The sequence below is a fragment of the Microcaecilia unicolor genome, chromosome 1 (genome assembly GCF_901765095.1).
Source record: "Microcaecilia unicolor chromosome 1, aMicUni1.1, whole genome shotgun sequence".
Taxonomy (NCBI): domain Eukaryota; kingdom Metazoa; phylum Chordata; class Amphibia; order Gymnophiona; family Siphonopidae; genus Microcaecilia; species Microcaecilia unicolor.
This window is the reverse complement of record NC_044031.1, coordinates 1,221,220-1,240,210: the sequence shown is the minus strand read 5'-3', so window position 1 is coordinate 1,240,210 and position 18,991 is coordinate 1,221,220. Positions and strand designations below refer to the sequence as shown.

Here is an 18,991-nt window from a genome sequence, read left to right as displayed (position 1 = left end):
ATTCGCCAAAATGGAAAATGGCAGAATTATGAGAATGTAATGACAGCACAGGAACATATTGCTAAACTGGAACAACACAAGCTAGAGCACATGGATAAACATCCCACTGAGGGAGGAGTGCCCAAATAACGGGACGTTAAGGTATGGAACACTATAAAAGTGAATATGGGGAGGTTAAACACACCTGGACAGAGACTAGGCGGTGGGCCTCGAGCATGGCAGTGACTCCCTTATAATTTCAAGGCATGCTCGGGGTCCGGGGATTAGAAAAAAGATTGCAGAGGACGCAAGGGAAGAGGGAAAGAATGTTGGGGATGGGAAGGGATAGGGTGGGATTTGATCATCATGGGACAGTAACAAGGAGTTCAGGGCACTTTAAGAATAAGGATTTAGAGACTGCATGCGAACAGAGGCTGTGGTGGAGAGAGCGACTCTTGTGGGGCATTCGGGGTGTGGCTGGGAGCCCCGGATGCAGCAATAAAATGATATACCTGCGCAGACAACCAAAACGAATTAACTCTTAGCAATAAATTGCGTGTGGTTTCCTGGAATGTGTGTGGCATTACATCCCCCATAAAGCGGAAAAAGATATTGGCTGCCCTCAAACGCCATAAGGTGGGGGTTGCCTGCCTCCAGGAGACCAGACTATCAGAGGAGGAAAATGAGAAATTAAAGCGAGATTGGGTAGGGGAGATATTCTATTCACCAGCCACTGGTAGGAAAGGGGGAACAGCAATTCTAATACACAAAGCTTTAATGTGCACGGCCAAACTTGCATTCAAAGACATATTGGGTAGATACGTTGGAATTCAAATCAATTTACAAGGAACGGAGACCCTCCTGGTATCTGTATATGGCCCTCACACAGCTGCAGCTAGCTTCTACTCTCAATTGCTAACACACTGCCAACAATACACACACTTACACATAGCGGTAGCGGGCGATATGAATCAAGTGATAGATCCGATGTTAGACAGGTCCACTCAGACACACACAAGCTTGACAAGAACCCCAACACTGTTGGACCTGTTTCTGCAAAAATTGGGATTGCTTGACCCATGGAGATTGCTGCATGGAGAGGAAAAAGACTACACACACACCTCGAGAGCGCATCGTTCACAATCCAGGCTAGACTATATTTTCGCCTCCCCGGGTTTGTTTCAAAGAGTAATAGAAGCCACGATAGGGCCAGAAGAAATATCGGATCACTCGATGGTGTGGTTGGATCTGGAGCCCACAGCTTATTTCAACCAGCCCCCTAGTTGGAGGTTTCCATCCTACCTACATCACTCAAAAGAGTTCCAGGAACACTTACAGAAAAGTTGGGAGGAGTATTGCATACATAATCAGGAACATATGGAGGACCCACTCTTGTTCTGGTCTGCAGCGAAGGCAGTACTAAGAGGGGGGATGATAGCCTTTGTCAGCAAGCGTAACCGGAAGATCACACAGGGTATTGTAGACCTAGAGCGGAAACTCCGAATAGCAAAACAACAGTACAGTAGGCGACCTACACAAACACATTACGAAACTCTATTGTCAACAAAAACAGCGCTTAACAGTTTAATACACGAACGTACAACTCGCTCCCTACTTTATAGGAAACACCGCTTATACAAATTCGGGGACAGAACGGGAGGGATGTTGGTCCGTTTAATAAAAGGGATGCGCAAAAGCAATTATATAGCGGCTATATACAAACGTGCGAAGGAAATAACTACTAAACCAGAAGAGATAGCGAGGGTATTTTATAAACATTTTGCTACCTTATATAAGGGGTCATTAGAATCACCAGATATGGGTGCAGCAATCCAAGCATACCTAGGTAGGGTGCAAATGGGGAAGCTCTCAGGAGACCAATTGGCGTCCTTGCACAAACCAATAGAGGCTAGAGAGCTACACAGAGCAGTAGCTGCACTGAAACTACACTCGGCGCCAGGGCCTGACGGCCTATCGGGAGAGTTCTATAAGATGATGAAAGCCCAGATAACAAGACCTTTAATAGAATATCTCAACACAGTGATAGAAGTGGGACACTTTCCACGCCACGCAAATACGGCATTAATAAGTTTGATATACAAGAAAGGCAGGGATCCATTACAGCCTAGTTCCTATAGGCCCATATCGTTAATAAATGTGGAGGCCAAGCTGCTGGCCAGAATATTGGCTGACAGGTTGGTGCCGCTGTTGCCTCAGATAATTCAAGAGGAGCAGGCTGGTTTCGTCAGAGGACGCCACTCGGTAAAAAACGTGCGGAAGCTGCTGTTGGCCACGATTGGGGCCTCAGAGGAGACACCCCCAGGGTTGATGGTAAGTCTGGACGCAGAGCGCGCATTTGATCGCGTACTGTGGCCCTTTCTGTTCGAAACCCTGAAATGGATAGGGCTGGAGGGGTGGTTCCTGAAGGCCATATCGACCCTATACACCGGATCGCGGGCTATGGTACTAGTGAACGGGGTCAAAACAGAGGAATTTGGAATACAGAAGGGGACACGTCAGGGATGCCCCATGTCGCCATTACTATTCTTACTAACCTTAGAACCGCTGCTTAACGAGATATGTACAAACAAAGACATACAGGGGATTCAGGTACAAGGAAGAGAGTTAAAAGTGTTAGCTTATGCAGATGATCTGATGCTGCTGTTGAGCCGTCCTCGGACTTCCTTGGATGGGCTCCTCGGCTCCATCATGAACTACGGAGCATTATCGGGTTTCCGTTTGAACCTCACCAAATCGTTAGCACTTCCGTTGGGCTCGCTGCGAAGGCAGGACTGGAGGGGATCATTCCCTTTGCAGTGGGCGGAGGGACAGGTTCAATATCTGGGGGTTACCATCCCATCCGATGTGAAAATACTATATGACAAAAATGTGCCTCCTCTACTAGCGCAGACAAAACGCGTGCTACAGCTCTGGGGAGAGTTCCCGTTGTCCCTATCGGGGCGTATCAGTCTATTTAACATGATGATAGCCCCCAAGTGGCTTTATCTCTTCCAAATGCTGCCATTACACCTGAGACAAAGAGAAGAACGGGCATTACATAAGATCATGCAAGGGTTCCTGTGGCGGGGGAAGAGACCTAGACTCCCAATTCACATTATTCAAAAACCTAAGGCTCATGGAGGGATGGGTCTACTAAATATAAGATATTTGACAGAAGCATGCTCCATGAGGCACATCAGAGATTGGTTGACTGGGCAGAGAGAATTTTCAAATACGCAACTGGAGATGTCTCTTTTCCCCACCACACATCTGGGTTGGTTACTGCATGCAGCCGGTAAGGGGATAGTGGCTAGAATAGGGAGTAATCCATTGATAACATCAGCAAAAGCGACATGGAGGTGGCTTTGCAGGAGACATCACTTTGACTGGAGGACGACGCCATTCTTGCCCCTAAACAATAACCCAGATTTTCCAGAGGGATCCTCTTCAGCGAGCTTCAAAAGATGGAGAGACAAAGGAATACAATACCTATATCAACTTTTGACTGAAGAAGGAACTATACGACCCTTTGGAGAACTTAAACGAGAATATCAGTTAACTCAAACAGATCAGTTTGCCTATCTACAAATTCAGCACTATTCAAGGGCATTGGGCTGGATGAACCTCAGTGAAGATGTACAGGACGTGCTGAACACGGCTTTGACACTGGGAGCACAAAACACTGTGCCCCTGCGATACCATCACAAGTTCTTACAAGACACCACGGAGGATATAGACTATGTTAGTAGAGCAGAAGCCTGGGCCAAAGACTTGGAGGCTGGAATAACAGCAGAGATATTCAAAGAACACCTGAGACAGGCCCAGAGTCAAGCAGTATACACGAGATACTGGGAACTTCAGTATAAATTTGCAATGCGACTATACGTCTCCCCAGCAAGAGCACAGAAAGCGGGGTTTGGAGAATCGGGAGCATGCCCGCGATGTGGACAGGGGCATGCGACACTCGGCCATATGTTTTGGCAATGTCCCTGCGTGTCAGACTTTTGGTCCAGAATACTGTCCGAAATCAAGATTTACTGGGGCCGCTCCATACGGAGCCATCCACTGATGCTGTTTGGGATCTATCAAAGTGTGAAACCCTACATTACCAGGCTTTATAGCCTTTGTAAGACGATCAGTGCTCATTGGAAAAAAGACTATTTTGTTGAGCTGGCGGGAACCCACAACCCCGTCAATAGGCATCTGGAGGACACAAATGATTGAACTATTGAAACTGGAAAGATGTGGAGTAACAGATTTCTCCTCCGAGGAGGGCAAGAAACTGGAAAAAATATGGGCGCACTTCTGGGATACATTGCAGCCAGCAGCAAGAAGTAAAATCCTAAATTAGTAACTTTGCCAAGAGTTTGTAGCGTGCACATGGACTCATAATAACTCACGAATTAATAAAGGGTATCAGTTTGTTTGTTATTTGGGAGGGGGGGGGAGAGGGGAGGGAAGGGTGGGAGGGGGGGAAAGGAGTTATAGAGGTTGTAGGGGGAATAATAATGCTGTTATCGATGAGCATATATGTGAAGGAATCCTCTTGCAATCATCCATTTTCTGTGTGTATTGTTACTTATTGGAAACCTAATAAAAATGAGTTAAACATAAAGTTGGTCTGCTAGGCTCCATAGCTCTCCCTGACGTCACTTGAGCCATTATGACAAGCAACCAGTGGAAAAAAAAAAGCTCGCTGAACGTCTGCCCTCACAGCTGATCAAAACCCCCACCCTCCCCAACCACAAACGGCACGCGCAGATTTGACAGGAAAGAAACACAACAACTGAAATGAACAAGGCTCGAAACTCTGTGACTCGCTGAAAAGCCGCCCTCCCACGCGGACCACAGCCTCCCTCCAGAATTACCGGTGCCAGGAAGAAAAACCAGAAAAAGCACCAGACTGTCTCAAACGTACACAATCCAAGGAAACACACACACACACTCAGACACACACTGTAGGGAGCCTGCATGTTGGACAGAAGGGGGGGCACCTGGACCCTGAAACTGGGAGGGAGGGAGACCCTGAAACTGGGAGGGGAGGGGGAGGACGGACCCTGAAACTGGGAGGGGGGAGGGGACGGAACATGAAACTGGGAGGGAGGGAGACTCTGACACTGGGAGGGAGGGAGGGGAGAAGACCCTGGAACAGGGAGGGAGGGAGGGAGGGGGGCTCCTGGCACACACTCTCATTCTCACACACAGTCTCTCAATCACAGACACACCCTCACCCAGTCTCACTCTCTCTCTGTCACTCACACACACTCGCAGATTCACTCTCTGTCTCTCACACAGTCACTCTCACACACACTCTCTCAAACATACACACTACGAGGAAAACCTTGCTAGCACCCATTTCATTTGTATAAGAAATATCCTTTTTTCCTAGTTGTAGATAATACACTGAAATCTTCTACACAGTGTGCGGCAGTGGCCAAAAAATCAAACAGAATGCTAGGAATTATTAGGAAAGGGATAGTAAATAAGACTGAAAATACTATAATGCCTCTGTATCGCTCCATGGTGTGACCCAGTGGCGTAGCAAGGGGGGGCGGGAGGGGCGCTCCCTGCCAGCTCCCCCCCACGGCGCATCGACACCCCCCGACCAGCTCCCGCACCCTACCTTTAAAAAGAATGTCGGAATCCGAGGCGAGGCACAGCGCAGAGCAGCGCCTCGCTCCTGCCCTGCACGTAAAAGAAATGTGAACCGTCGGGCCTTCCCTCGCTCTATCTGTCCCGCCCTCCGCTGACGCAACTTCCTATTTCCGCAAGGGCGGGACAGACAGAGTGAGAGAAGACCCGATGAGACGGTGCACATTTCTTTTACATGCAGGGCAGGCGCGAGGGGCTGTACCTCGCCTCGGATTCCGACATTCTTTTTAAAGGTAGGGTGCGGGAGCTGGTCAGGGGGTGTCGATGCGCCGAGGGGGGGATGTCATCGTGCTGCACCCGGGGGGGGGGTGCAACGGCGAACTGCCCCGCCCTGGGTGGCAGCCCCCCCTGCTACGCCACTGGTGTGACCGTACCTTGAGTATTATGTTCAATTCTAGTCGCCGTATCTCAAAAAACAAATGGTGGAATTAGAACAGGTTCAAAGAAGAGCAACCAAAATGATAAAGGGAATGGAACAACTCTCGTATGAGGAAAGGCTAAAGAGTAGAAGTAAATTAATTTTCACTCTTTCAAAAAGTACAAAGACTAGGAGACACTTGAGGAAGTTACATGGAAATACTTCTAAAATAAATAGAAGGAAATATTTTTAAACTCAACGAATAGTTAAGCTCTGGAACTATTTACCGGAGGAAGTGGTAACAGCAGTTAGCATATCTGGGTTTAAAAAAGGTTTGGACAAGTTCTTGGAGGAAAAGTTCATAGTCTGCTATTGAGGCAGACATGGGAAGCAACTGTTTGCCCTGGGATTGGTAGCAGGGAATGTTGCTACTAATTGGGTTTCTGCCACGTACCGGTGAATCTGGCTCGGCCACTGTTGGAAACAGGATATTGAGCAAGATGGACCATTGGTCTGACCCAGTATGGCTACTCTTCTCATGTATTCTACAACGCAGTGCGGCACATTGTTGGAAAGGGGGCGTGGCCATGGGCATGGAATGGACGGTTTGTGGGCATTTCAAAACTGAGAGAAAATCAAAGACTGAACAGGAACAACTCTGTATAATCCTGGGAAAGAGGAGAAATAGAGACACAAATGCTAATAGTAGTAGTAAATGCATTTCGTTTATTAACCACGTCTATGTATCAATAAGAGTAGGCGATGATTGTAGGGCGACGGGAGGGCAGGAGGTCCAATGAGGAGGCTGTAGGGTATTGCTGTTGTAACCCTCCATGACTGTTCTTATCTATGCTTGTATGCTGTCACAGCTGCGGAGGCACCCGAGCCTGAGAACCTGGGAGCTGTCAGAGCGACAGGCGGAGAGAAGATCAGCACTTCTGCCAAGGAGCTGGGGCGCTCGCCGCTGGTAGACCAAACACCTCGCTGGTTCGCATGGCAGGTGGAGCTCAGGGTCTGGGAGCGAGCACAGTTCCGAATCCGATGGACGCACGGCCACGCTGGGGGCAGAGCATGGCTGGCCGCAGCGCCGGATGGTGAAGCAGGCTCTCTAGCTAGAAGGCATGGCGGAGAGCAGGATCATCGGCAATTCCAGGTTCAGGGCTCGGGTGCTTCCTAGGGATTGCTAATGTGTTTTGATGTGTTTGCAATAAAGCTGTGGCCATTTATTCCCAAGAAAATCCTGTTTCATGCTTGGTCTGTGGGCATGACGGGTTAGATGAGGGAGGGGGAGGGAACGGGTGAAGCCTGCCCATGTTAGAGGAGAAATAGAGACACAAATGCTAAATAGTAGTAGTAGTAGTAAATGCATTTCCTCCTCTACGGTGTAAAATACAAAGAGATCAGAGATACAAATTTCCCAATATTAACTGAGAAAATCAAAGAATGAGCAGGAAAAACTTTGTATAATCCTAGGGGAAAGCAGAGAAACAGAAACAGAAATGCATCTCCTCTTGTACTGTGCAAAATACAAAGAGATCACACATGCACATTTCCCAAAACTGAGAGGGAAAGGGAAATGGGACTTGATATACTGCCTTTCTGAGGTTTTTGCAACTACATTCAAAGCGGTTTACATATATTCAGGTACTTATTTTGTACCAGGGGCAATGGAGGGTTAAGTGACTTGCCCAGAGTCACAAGGAGCTGCAGTGGGAATTGAACTCAGTTCCCCAGGATCAAAGTCCACTGCACTAACCACTAGGCTAGTCCTCCACTCAGAAAGTCAGAGCAGGAAAAGCTCTGTATAATCCTGGGAAAGAGGAAAAATAGAGACAGAAATGCATTTCCTCCTGTACTGTGTAAAATACAAAGTGATCAGAGATGTACATTTCCCAGTGCTAACAGAGAAAATCAAAGAATGAGCAGGAAAAAGTCTGTATTACCCTATGCAATTCCTCCTGTACTATCCAAAATTCAAAGAGATCAGAGATGCACATTTTCCATAACTGACAGAGAAAATCAAAGAATGAACAGGAAAACTCTGTATAATCCTGGGAAAGAGGAAAAATAGAGACAGAAATGCATTTCCTCCTGTACTGTGTAAATACAAAGAGATCAGAGATGTACATTTCCCAGTGCTAACAGAGAAAATCAAAGAATGAGCAGGAAAAACTCTGTATTACCCTATGGAAAGAAGAAATGCAATTCATCCTGTACTGTGCAAAATACAGAGTTCAGAGATGTATATTTCCCAAAACGGAGAGAAATCCAAATAAGCAGCAAAAATGATGTATAATCCTGGGAAAGAGGAGAAATAGAAACAGAAATACATTCCTTCATGTACTGTGTAAAACACATATTTCCCCAAACAGAGAGAAAAATCAGAGAATGAGAAGAAAACTCTGTATAATCCTGGGGGAAGAGGAGATACAGCAGCTCTAGTTGCAAATCTACCCACCAGGCAGGAGATGTTATTTATTATTTTAGTTATTTTTTTTTAGGATTTATTTACCGCATTTTTGAAGGAATTCACTCAAGGCGGTGTACAGTAAGAATAGATTAAACGAGTAATAGGCAATTACAGCTGTAAAAATATTCAAATAACAATTCAAAGTATGACATGGTATACTCTTTACAATGTCAACACAATACGTAATAGAACATTATAATTGATAGCAAAGGTTAAAGCAATGTTGTAACATATAGATGGGTAAGAAAGTAGGAAGAGTTAGAAAGTAAGGTGATTGATTTAAAGAAAGTTGCACATGAGGTCAGAGGACCTAAGAGGGTAATACAGACCAGGAGCAGAAGCTGGGGGCTTGTCCTCTCTGTACCTGGTTATTTTTTCTGTTTTTCTCTTGTAATTTAGTCTTACTGTGTGGAAAACACATGTACAGCGTGTGCTACCACTAAAAGTTTATGAATCTGTAAGTTTGGGGTCTCACCGGTGGGACATTTTTAGGCTGGGTCACCAGTTCTTCTCGTTCTGGTCTTCAGCTTCTCTTGGGTTTCTTCTTAGAGGTGTCTCAGTCCGGCATGTCTGTTGCAGCTCTCTATTTAGCTGCTGAAAGGAGTCTCTGTGCTTCTGACTCTCTCTGCATGAATACACACACTCTCTCTCTCTCTCTCTCCCTCAACCTCTTTGTCTGCCTTGCTGTCTCTCTGCTTGTCTCAAAGGTAGGTCCCTGTAATTCCCTCTGCCTGTCTCTCTCTAATTCTCCTGTCTGTCTTTCTGTCCTTACAGTTCTCTGCAGTCTGGACTTTCTCCACTGCCTGTCTCTCTCTCTATACACCTATATGTCTGTCTGTTCTCACAAGTCCCTGCACTCTAGACTCTCCCCCCTGCCTGTCTCTGTCTGTCTGTCTCTCTGTCTGTCTCTCTGTCCTCTCAAGTTCCTCCACTCTGGACTCTCCCCCTCCTCCTGCCTCCACGTGGCCTCTGTTTATCATCTCCATGGACACCGTGGTCCCTCCCCTTCTGTTACTATAGAGACTGCCACAGAATGTCTGTGGATTTCTGTGCACCCAATGAGGTGAGAGCGCACTGCATAAATCATTCATTCATTCATTCACTGGGATTTACAATTAATGAGGCAAACCTGTCACCAGGTGTAAAGATAGCAAAGCACAGACAGACTCTGTCAATGAGGTCAGCCAAAAACCTGATGCATTGCAAAGTTCTCTAGAGAAACGAAAGAAACAGTGAGAAAAGAGACAGAGAAGCAAAGAGAGACAGAGAGACAGACAGAGACACGGTGATGCACAAAAAGTTACAAACATTGGAGGAGTAATGGTCAGTGCCATGGCCTGAAACCCTGGGGAACAGGGTTCACTGCAGCTTCTTGTGACTCTGAGCAGGTCACTTAACCCTCCATTGCCCCAGGTACAAAAAAAAACTTATGAGCCCAATAGAGAGAGACAAAAAACCTGCATATAAACACACATGTAAACCCCGAGACAGATATAGAGAGAATCACAAAGAGAGCAAAACAGCTGGATGCAGAAACACCAGACATTGTGGTAACAGAGAAGAACTGGCTTTAATAATAGAGGTGTTGGTCCTGAGAGATTAATTTTGAAAAGAAATGCCGTCTGAGACCGTGAAAATGTGGCAGAAAGATACAGAGAGATTTCCTATCAGTTTGGCTGCCACAGGCTTGATTAAAAAGAACTTCCAAGCGCACCTCTGCATATTACATCCTATGAACTGCAGAAGGAAGCTCTCCAGGACACGATGCAAGTATTATGGCGAGCGTTAGCAGGAAATTTCAGAGACTGAGATCATACTACACATACCCTGGCTTAGGAGCATAGGAGCCAACTTTTCAAAATGATTGGGGGTGCTGAAAATTTATTTTTTACAGGTGGTGCATTCCCCCCTCCTATTCTCCTATCCCCCCCTTGTCCCCCCTCCCGCATCTACTCTCCACCTCCCTCCGAGTTCCAGGCCCCCTCCCTCCCTCCCTTCGTTCCAGGCCCCCTTCCCTCTCTCCTTTCCCTCCCCCGAGTTCCAGCATCTCCCCTCCCTCCGAGTTCCACATTGTCCCTCCCTCCCTCTGAGTTCCACAGGGTGCCCCCTCCCTCCAAGTTCCAGGGTCGTCGTCCCTCCTTTCGAGTTCCAGGCCTCCTCCCTCCAAATTTTAAAAGTCATTTTGACTTACCTCAGCGGGGTTACGGCAGCCGGCAGCAGCTGTAAAAAGCGTGCAGGCTCGGCGCTTACTTCAGTTTTCCCTTCTCTCTCTCTCAGCTCTGGTTCCGCCCTCATTTCCTGTTTCCACAAGGGCGGGACCAGAGCTACTACTACTACTACTACTATTTAGCATTTCTATAGCGCTACATATAGCTGAGAGAGAGAGAGAGAAGGGAAAACTGAACTAAGCACCGAGTCAGCACGCTTTTTACCACTGCTGCCGCCGTAACCCCAACGAGGTAAAATGACTTTTAAAATTCGGAGGGAGGGGGCCTGGAACTCGAAGGGAGGGAGAGAGGCAGGGAGGGACGACAACCCTGGAACTCGGAGGGAGGGAACAAACTTCTGGTGGGTGAAATATTGGGGGTGCTCGAGCACCCACAGCACCCACGGAGTCGGCGCCTATGCTTAGGAGTGAGGTTCATTTCTGTCAACACACACACACACAACACACAGAGAGAGAACAAAGCGCACAGACAGACCATTACTACTACTATTTAACATTTCTAAAGCGCTACCAGGGTTACGCAGCGCTGTACAATTCAAACATAGAAGGACAGTCCCTGCTCAAGGAGCTTACAATCTAAAAGACAGGTGTACAATCTAGAGACGTGTCCAGTCAAAGACAAGTGTAGAGTCCGACTAATAGGGCATGCTATATTTCACGGAAGGTTAAGGTGCCGAAAGCAGCATTGAAGAGGTGAGGCTTTAAGCAGAGATTGAAGATGGGTAGGGAGGGGGCTTGGCGTAGGGGTTGAGGAAGATTGTTCCAGGCATAGGGTGAGGCAAGGCAGAATGAACGGAGCCTGGAGTTGGCAGTGGTGGAAAAAGGGAAACTGAAAGGAGGGATTTGTCCTGGGAGCGGAGGTTACGGGCGGGAACATAGGGGGAGATGAGGGTAGAGAGGTAGTGAGGAGCAGTAGACCGGGTGCATTTGTAGGTAAGGAGGAGAATCTTGAATTGAATGCGGTATCTGATCGGAAGCAGTGAAGTGACTTGAGGAGAGGGGTGATGTGAGTATATCGGTTTCTGGTGAAATATAAGACGTGCGGCAGCGTTCTGGACGGATTGAAGGGGGGATAGATGGCTAAGTGGGAGGGCCGGTGAGGAGCAAGTTGCAGTAGTCAAGGCGAGAGGTAATGAGAGCTTGGATGAGAGTTCGTGTGGTGTGCTCAGATAGGAAAGGACAAATTTTGCTGATGTTGAAGAGGAAGAAGCGACAGGTCTTGGCAGTCTGTTGGATATGGGCAGAGAAGGAGAGGGAGGAGTCGAAGATGACTCCGAGGTTGCGGGCAGATGGGACGGGGAGGATGAGGGTGTTATCAACTGAGATAGAGAGTGGAGGAAGAGGAGAGGTGGGTTTGGGTGGAAAGACGAGGAGCTCAGTTTTGGCCATGTTTAGCTTCAAGTGGCGGTTGGACATCCAGGCAGCAATGTCAGATAAGCAGGCCGATACCTTGGCCTGGGTCTCCGTGGTGATGTCTGGTGTGGAGAGATATAGCTGGGTGTCATCAGCATAAAGATGATACTGAAAACCATGAGATGAGATCAGTGAGCCTAGGGAGGAGGTGTAGATTGAGAAGAGAAGCGGGTCCAAGGACAGATCCATGGGGAAACTCCAACAGATAGTGGGATGGGAGTGGAGGAGGATCCATGAGAGTGTACTCTGAAGGTGCGGTGGGAGAGATAAGAGGAGAACCAGGAGAGGACAGAGCCTTGGAACCCAAAAGAGGACAATGTGGCAAGAAGTAAGTCATGATTGACCAGATACACAAACACACCCAAAGAGATTAAGACACAAAACACACACACAGAAAGCTTTTGATAAAGTTCCTCATGAGAGACTCCTGAGAAAATTAAAGAGTCATGGGATAGGAGGCAAGGTTCTGGTGTGGATTAGGAATTGGTTATTGGACAGAAAACAGAGGGTAGGGTTAAATGGTCATTTCTCTCAATGGAGGAGGGTGAACAGTGGAGTGCCACAGGGATCTGTACTGGGACTGGTGCTATTTAATATATTTATCAGTGATATATTAATTGGAACAACAAGTAATGTGATTACATTTGCAGATGATACAAAATTATTCAAGGATGTTAAAACACGTGCGGACTGTGAAATATTGCAGGAAGACCTTAGGAAATTGGAAGACTGGGCGTCCAAATGGCAGATGAAATTTAAGATGATGCACATTGGAAAGAATAATCCGAATCACAGTTACCTGATACTAGGGTCCACCTTGGGGGTCAGCACTCAAGAAAAAGATCTGGGTGTCGTTGTAGATAATACGCTGAAATCGTCTGCTGAGTGTGTGGTGTCGGACAAACATGCAAACAGGATGCTAGGAATTATTAGGAAAGGGATGGTGAACAGGACTGAAAATACTGTAATGCCTTTGTATCGCTCCATGGTGCGTCCACACCTTGAGTATTGTGTTCAGTTCTGGCCAGTGGCGTAGCCAGGGCCCACCCATTTATGGCTCAGGCCCACCCAACAGTAGCACATGTTTAGTGGTAACTGGTGGTAATCCCAAGCTCCAGCAGCTGAAGATTTTCCCCTGATGGTAACGAAAACGCTATTCTCCATGACACCGGCACCTGCGCATGCTCAGTATTCAGTGCATGCCTGCTGCCAAGGTGGAAAGAAGCGTTTTCCCACCAACTGAGATAATATTTTTTTTTGGGGGGGGGGGGGGGAAGAACACTTGGTGCCCACCCAAGTTTTGCCTAGGCCCACCCAAAATCTGTTGTCTGGCTTCGCCCCTGGTTCTGGCTGCCCTATCTCAAAAAAGATATAGTGGAATTAGAAAAGGTTCAAAGAAGAATAACCAACATGATAAAGGGGACGGAACTCCTCTCGTATGAGGAAAGGCTAAAGAGGTTACGGCTCTTCAGCTTAGAAAAGAGATGGATAAGGGGAGATATGAGTGAGGTCTACAAAATCCTGAGTGGCGTAGGACGAGTAGAAGTAAATTGATTTTTTACTCATTCCAAAAGTACAAAGACCAGGGAAACTTAATGAAATTACATGGAAATACTTTTAAAATAAATAGGAAATATTTTTTCACTCAACAAATATTTAACCTCTGGAACTCTTTGCCAGAGGATGTGGTAACAGTGGTTAGTGTACCTGGGTTTAAAAAAGGTTTGGACAAATTCCTGGAGGAAAAGTCCATAGTCTGCTATTGAGACAGAAATGGGAAGCAACTGCTTGCCCTGAGATTTGTAGTATGGAGTGTTGCCACGATTTGGGTTTCTGCCAGGTATTTGTGACCTGGCTTGGCCACTGTTTGAATACTGGGCTAGATGGACCATTGGTCTGACCCAGTATGGCTACGCTTATGTTCAGCACAGTCAGACCAGGTACACAGACAGAACAAAGTAACCAAACATTCAGAGATGTAGAGAGAGATAGACGTGCATAGACACAAAGTTATTCAGAAAGACAGGGAAAAAAAAAACAGAGATGCAGACTGAAAAAGATAAAGAGAGACATACATATATAGACACCAAGTCACACAAAAAGACAGACAAAAAAAACAGATACAGAGAAAGAGACACACACAGAAGAGAGGTGCAGACACACACAAAAAGAGAGAGACAGAGACACAGAGGTAAAGAGAGACAGAGAAATATACCAAAAGAGGGCGACAGACTAGGATACATTGAGAGACAGAGAGAGAGATGTGTGCGCACACACAGAGAGACAGAAAAAAAAAACTAAAGAGACAGATGAGAGAAACAGACAGACACACAGAGGGACTCATTTTCGAAAGAAGAAGATGTCTAAAAAGTGGCATAGTAACATAGTAAATGACAGCAGAAAAAGACCTGCATGGTCCATCCAGTCTGCCCAACAAGATAAACTCATATGTGCTACTTTTTGTGTATACCTTACCTTGATTTGTATCTGTCATTTTCAGGGCACAGACCGTATAAGTCTGCCCAGCACTATTCCCGCCTCCCAACCACCAGCCCCGCCTCTGAACCACCTGCTCTGGCACAGACCGTATAAGTCTGCCCAGCACTATCCCCGCCTCCCACCACCGGCTCTGGCACAGACCGTATAAGTCTGCCCAGCACTGTCCCCGCCTCCCACCACCGGCTCTGGCACAGACCGTATAAGTCTGCCCAGCACTATCCCCACCTCCGGCTCTGCCACCCAATCTCGGCTAAGCTCCTTAGGATCCATTCCTTCTGAACAGGATTCCTTTATGTTTATCCCACGCATGTTTGAATTCTGTTACCGTTTTCATTTCTTACCCAAAGGTCCAAATCGGTATATTTGAAACCCATTTTCTAGACGTTTTTCTATGCTGTTCATCTACAGTTCATCAAATTTCAAGGGGGCATGTTGTGGTGTGATGAGGGCAGGGATTGGGCGTTCCTAAGACCAGGATGTTTTTCAGCCATACTGGAACAAAATGAAACCATCTGGGACTGAAACTAAGACATTTTAGTCTGCACCTGTTTTAATAACAACTAATGACTTGCAAGAACCAGAGTATAATCTAAAGGAGACAAAACAGTGAAAGGATTGACCCAGAAAACCTGTGCAAAAAATATATGAAAACATTTTTGAAAGTGATAGGGAAGTTCTCAGAGTATTATCTCACCCAAACGAGGCTACACCAAAGTGAATTACACCTCTAAGGGTGGACAAGTTTCTCGATCATAGAAGAACCTCTCCATAAATTTTTTAAAATTTTATATGAGCAAATACACACCAGTGGTCTTTTTTATTTTAAATAATAATAAACATTTCACCTCCCTCAAAATTTAATTACTAGGTCAATCCTGTCACTCCATAAAACCTCATGCACACAATTTTCAAAAAAGTTAAAAATATACTTCTTTCAAACGCTCTTAATGGCATTTGTGTGCTCTCTCTATATCCAATCAACCTTTCCTTTCACTAATTACAACTATAAACAATAATTATAGTTCTAGGCACTTAACGTAATGTGGTCAGGTGTGTACACATACCTGAACAATATTCAGTTCGTATTCGCAGCTTTTGGCTTCATCAAGCAGGCACTCCAGTGCTGCGTTTCTCACTATGGAACAATTCCTGTTGTTTCTATGACTCAGCGTTCCAAATTTTTTCTTAAATTTTTTGCACAGGTTTTCTGGCTCAATCCTGTCACTGTTTTGTCTCCTTTAGATTATACTCTGGTTCTTGCAAGTCATTATTGAGATTTTTTACCAGAGATTGTTTTGGGAATCAATTTTTAATAACAACTAAGCCACAAATAAGTGGCCAAAAGGATCAGGAGGGGCATGTCGTTTCTGATTTTCGGCGATAATGGAAACCAAGGACACCTATCTCAAAAACGACCAGACCTTAGGTCATGGGAGGAACCAGCATTCGTAGTGCACTGGTCCCCCTGACATGACAGGACACCAACCGGGCACCCTAGGGGGCAGCGCAGTGGACTTCAGAAATTGCTCCCAGGTACATAGCTCCTTTACCTTGAGGAGCATAATCGAACGGGGCGCCCAAGTTTTCCTTAGGGTGTACTCACAGGATGTCCCCACAAAGGGTCAGGGAAACCCATATTATCGAAACAAGATGGGCGTCCATCTTTCGTTTCAATAATACAATTGGGGACACCCAAATCTCAACATTTAGGTCGACCTTAGAGATGGTCAACATAAATGTTGAGATGGTTGTCCCGGTTTCAGCCATAATGGAACCCGAGGAACTCCCATCTCAAAAACGACCAAATGCAAGCCCTTAGGTCATGGGAAGAGCCAGCATTCGTAGTGCACTGGTCCCCCTGACATGACAGGACACCAACCGGGGCACTGCAGTAGACTTCATAAATTGCTCCCAGGTACATAACTCCCTTACCTTGGGTGCTGAGCCCCCCAAAACCCACTACCCACAACTGTACACCATTACCATAGCCCTTATAGGTGAAGGGGGGCACCCAGATGTGGTTACATTGGGTTTCTAGTGGGTTTTGGGAGGGCTCGCTGTTTCCTCCACAAATGTAACAGGTAGGGGGAGATGGGCCTGGGTTCACCTGCCTGAAGTGCACTGCACCCACTAAATCTGCTCCAGGGATCTGCATACTGCTGTGATGCACCTGAGTATGACATTTGAGGCTGACACAAAATATTTTAAAGATTTGCTAATTCCAGACTCCGTTCCTTTTATCGCACTGCATCTCATGCCTGGAATAGACTTTGATCTTGTACGTCTAGCCCCCTCTTTGGCCATTTTCAAATCCAGGCTAAAAGCCCACCTCTTTAACACTGCTTTTGACTCCTAACCACTACTCACTTGCCCTGTTCCCTTTTATCCCCACCTCTAATTCCCTCTTAGTTGTTCTGTTTGTCTTATTTAGATTGTAAGCTCTTGAATAGGGACTGTCTTTTCATGTATGGTGTACAGCGCTGCATATGCCTTGTAGCGCTATAGAAATAAGTAGTAGCGATTGTGTAGCTGCCATAGGTGATAAAAGAATTTTTGAAGGTTGTTTGAATTTGTGAATGAGTGATGAGTCTTAGCAGTATCACAAGATGCCTGACCTGTGATTCTAAGGGGGGGGGGGCACGTTTATACTAGGTATGTTGAAGTCAGGTATTTGTCCAGTTGTGTTAGGTACCCAAAGAATATCTGTTTTGCTTGGGTTCAGGCAGAGTTTGCTCATTCCTGAGTTGCGGTTAGGCAGAGCTGTGGGTAGATCTGGTTCAATAGTTATGAGCCTTTGCACATCAGCAGCATAATTTATTTGGATTTTGCTCACACCTTTTTCAGTAGTAGCTCAAGGTGAGTTACGTTCAGGTACACTGGATATTTCTCTGTCCAAGGAGGGCTCACAATCTAAGTTTGTACCTGAGGCAATGGAGGGTTAAGTGACCCAACCACCTCTGGATTTCAAGACTGATGCTCTAACCACTAGGCCACTCCTCCACTGTTTATCATCTACAAGCTGCTTAGCCTTTGGCAGGGATAATTTGCACCCTTTACTCTGCCCACTTACAAGAGTGTGAAGGAGGGAAGAGGGATCTACTTTACCACTGCTGTCTGAACCCAAGTCCCAAAGGGGGGAGTTTACTTATGAATACGTGGGAGGAGGGGGAGCAGTTGCCACCTCAAAGGCAGGGAGACCCAGCCTGGCAGTAACTCTTGAGAAGGGAGAAACTCCTAAATGGGGGTGGGGTGGAGAACCACTTAACTCCCTCTTTTCTTTAGAAAGAGGTTGAGACTCAGTTCATAGCCAGAAACAAATAACTGGGATTACCAACAATGCAAGTTAACCTTCTATGAGCACAAGGAGCTTCCTCATGATTAAGTGTGCTACACCTACAGAGGTGGCTCCTATCCATGAAGGATCATAAGCTACAGGACTCAGCTTTTCTTACCCGCTATGCTATATGACTGCTTCTTCAGGCCTGCCAGAACACTGAAGCCACCAACCACCACACCTGGATTTTTGCTTCAGAGCTAATGTAGATCAGTAAAACACACCAGATCTAATGCATTGAAGGAACAAGTCTGCAAGTGGGAGTGTCCAGTCAAGCTGGGTGAGGTCCGATCTCTGCTACAGTCTCAACACATCTCCACTGAAACGCTTGCAGAACTAACACACCTTCCACTATGATCAGAGCCATCCTATCATCTCGGATAAGATAAAGCCACACACAACAGTACATAAGTGCTAGCAGTAAGTTTAAGAGAAAGGATATACTCCATGAACCCTGGCTAAGGAATGAGGTTCATATGGCAGGGTATTAAGAAAACGAATGCACCACCTATAGATGGAAATCCACTTTAAACCCTTGCTTTTGGCGCCTAATCACCTTCCCCATTCATGATACCTACACTGACTACATAGTTTGTTACCTTTAGATTGTAAGCTCTCTTGAGCAGGGACTGTCCTTCCCCATGTTTAAACTTGTACAGCGCTGCGTAACCCTGGCAGTGCTATAGAAATGCTAAGTAGTAGTAGTAGTAAACCCCAAGTGTTACATACAATTGTCAACCTCACGTAGGGAATGAAGGACCTCATCTGGCCAATAGCAAGATACAAAAGTATAAAGTGATTATGAAAAATTAGTACTACACTTTTAACCAGCCATAAACATCTACAAGGCATGAACTCAGCAGTATTTCAGTAAAGATAAATTGTAAGGGGAGATTTGTTTAAGCCTGAGAGTTATAGGGCATCATTGCTGTTGGCCATAGGAGGTCCCTTTCTCCCCATAAGGGGTTATCAAAGTTGTATTAACAAAACTAATCTATTTAGGAGGCATTGTGTGTGGTAGACCAACATGGCTGAAGAACACAGAGACATAAGGGCAGG

At 46.2% G+C, this 18,991-nt stretch overlaps 1 protein-coding gene across 1 annotated transcript in view; it reads right to left on the bottom strand.

Annotated features, from left to right (window-relative positions):
- Positions 1–9,344, bottom strand: part of LOC115460006 (dynein regulatory complex protein 11-like) — a 185,023-nt gene extending 175,679 nt beyond the window's left edge. Inside the window, exon 1 of the mRNA XM_030189868.1 lies at positions 8,935–9,344. Within this exon, the coding sequence (XP_030045728.1) occupies positions 8,935–8,945 (11 nt within the window). The 5' untranslated portion in view covers positions 8,946–9,344. The remainder of the gene's footprint in view (positions 1–8,934) is intronic.
- Positions 9,345–18,991: the final 9,647 nt, after the last annotated feature.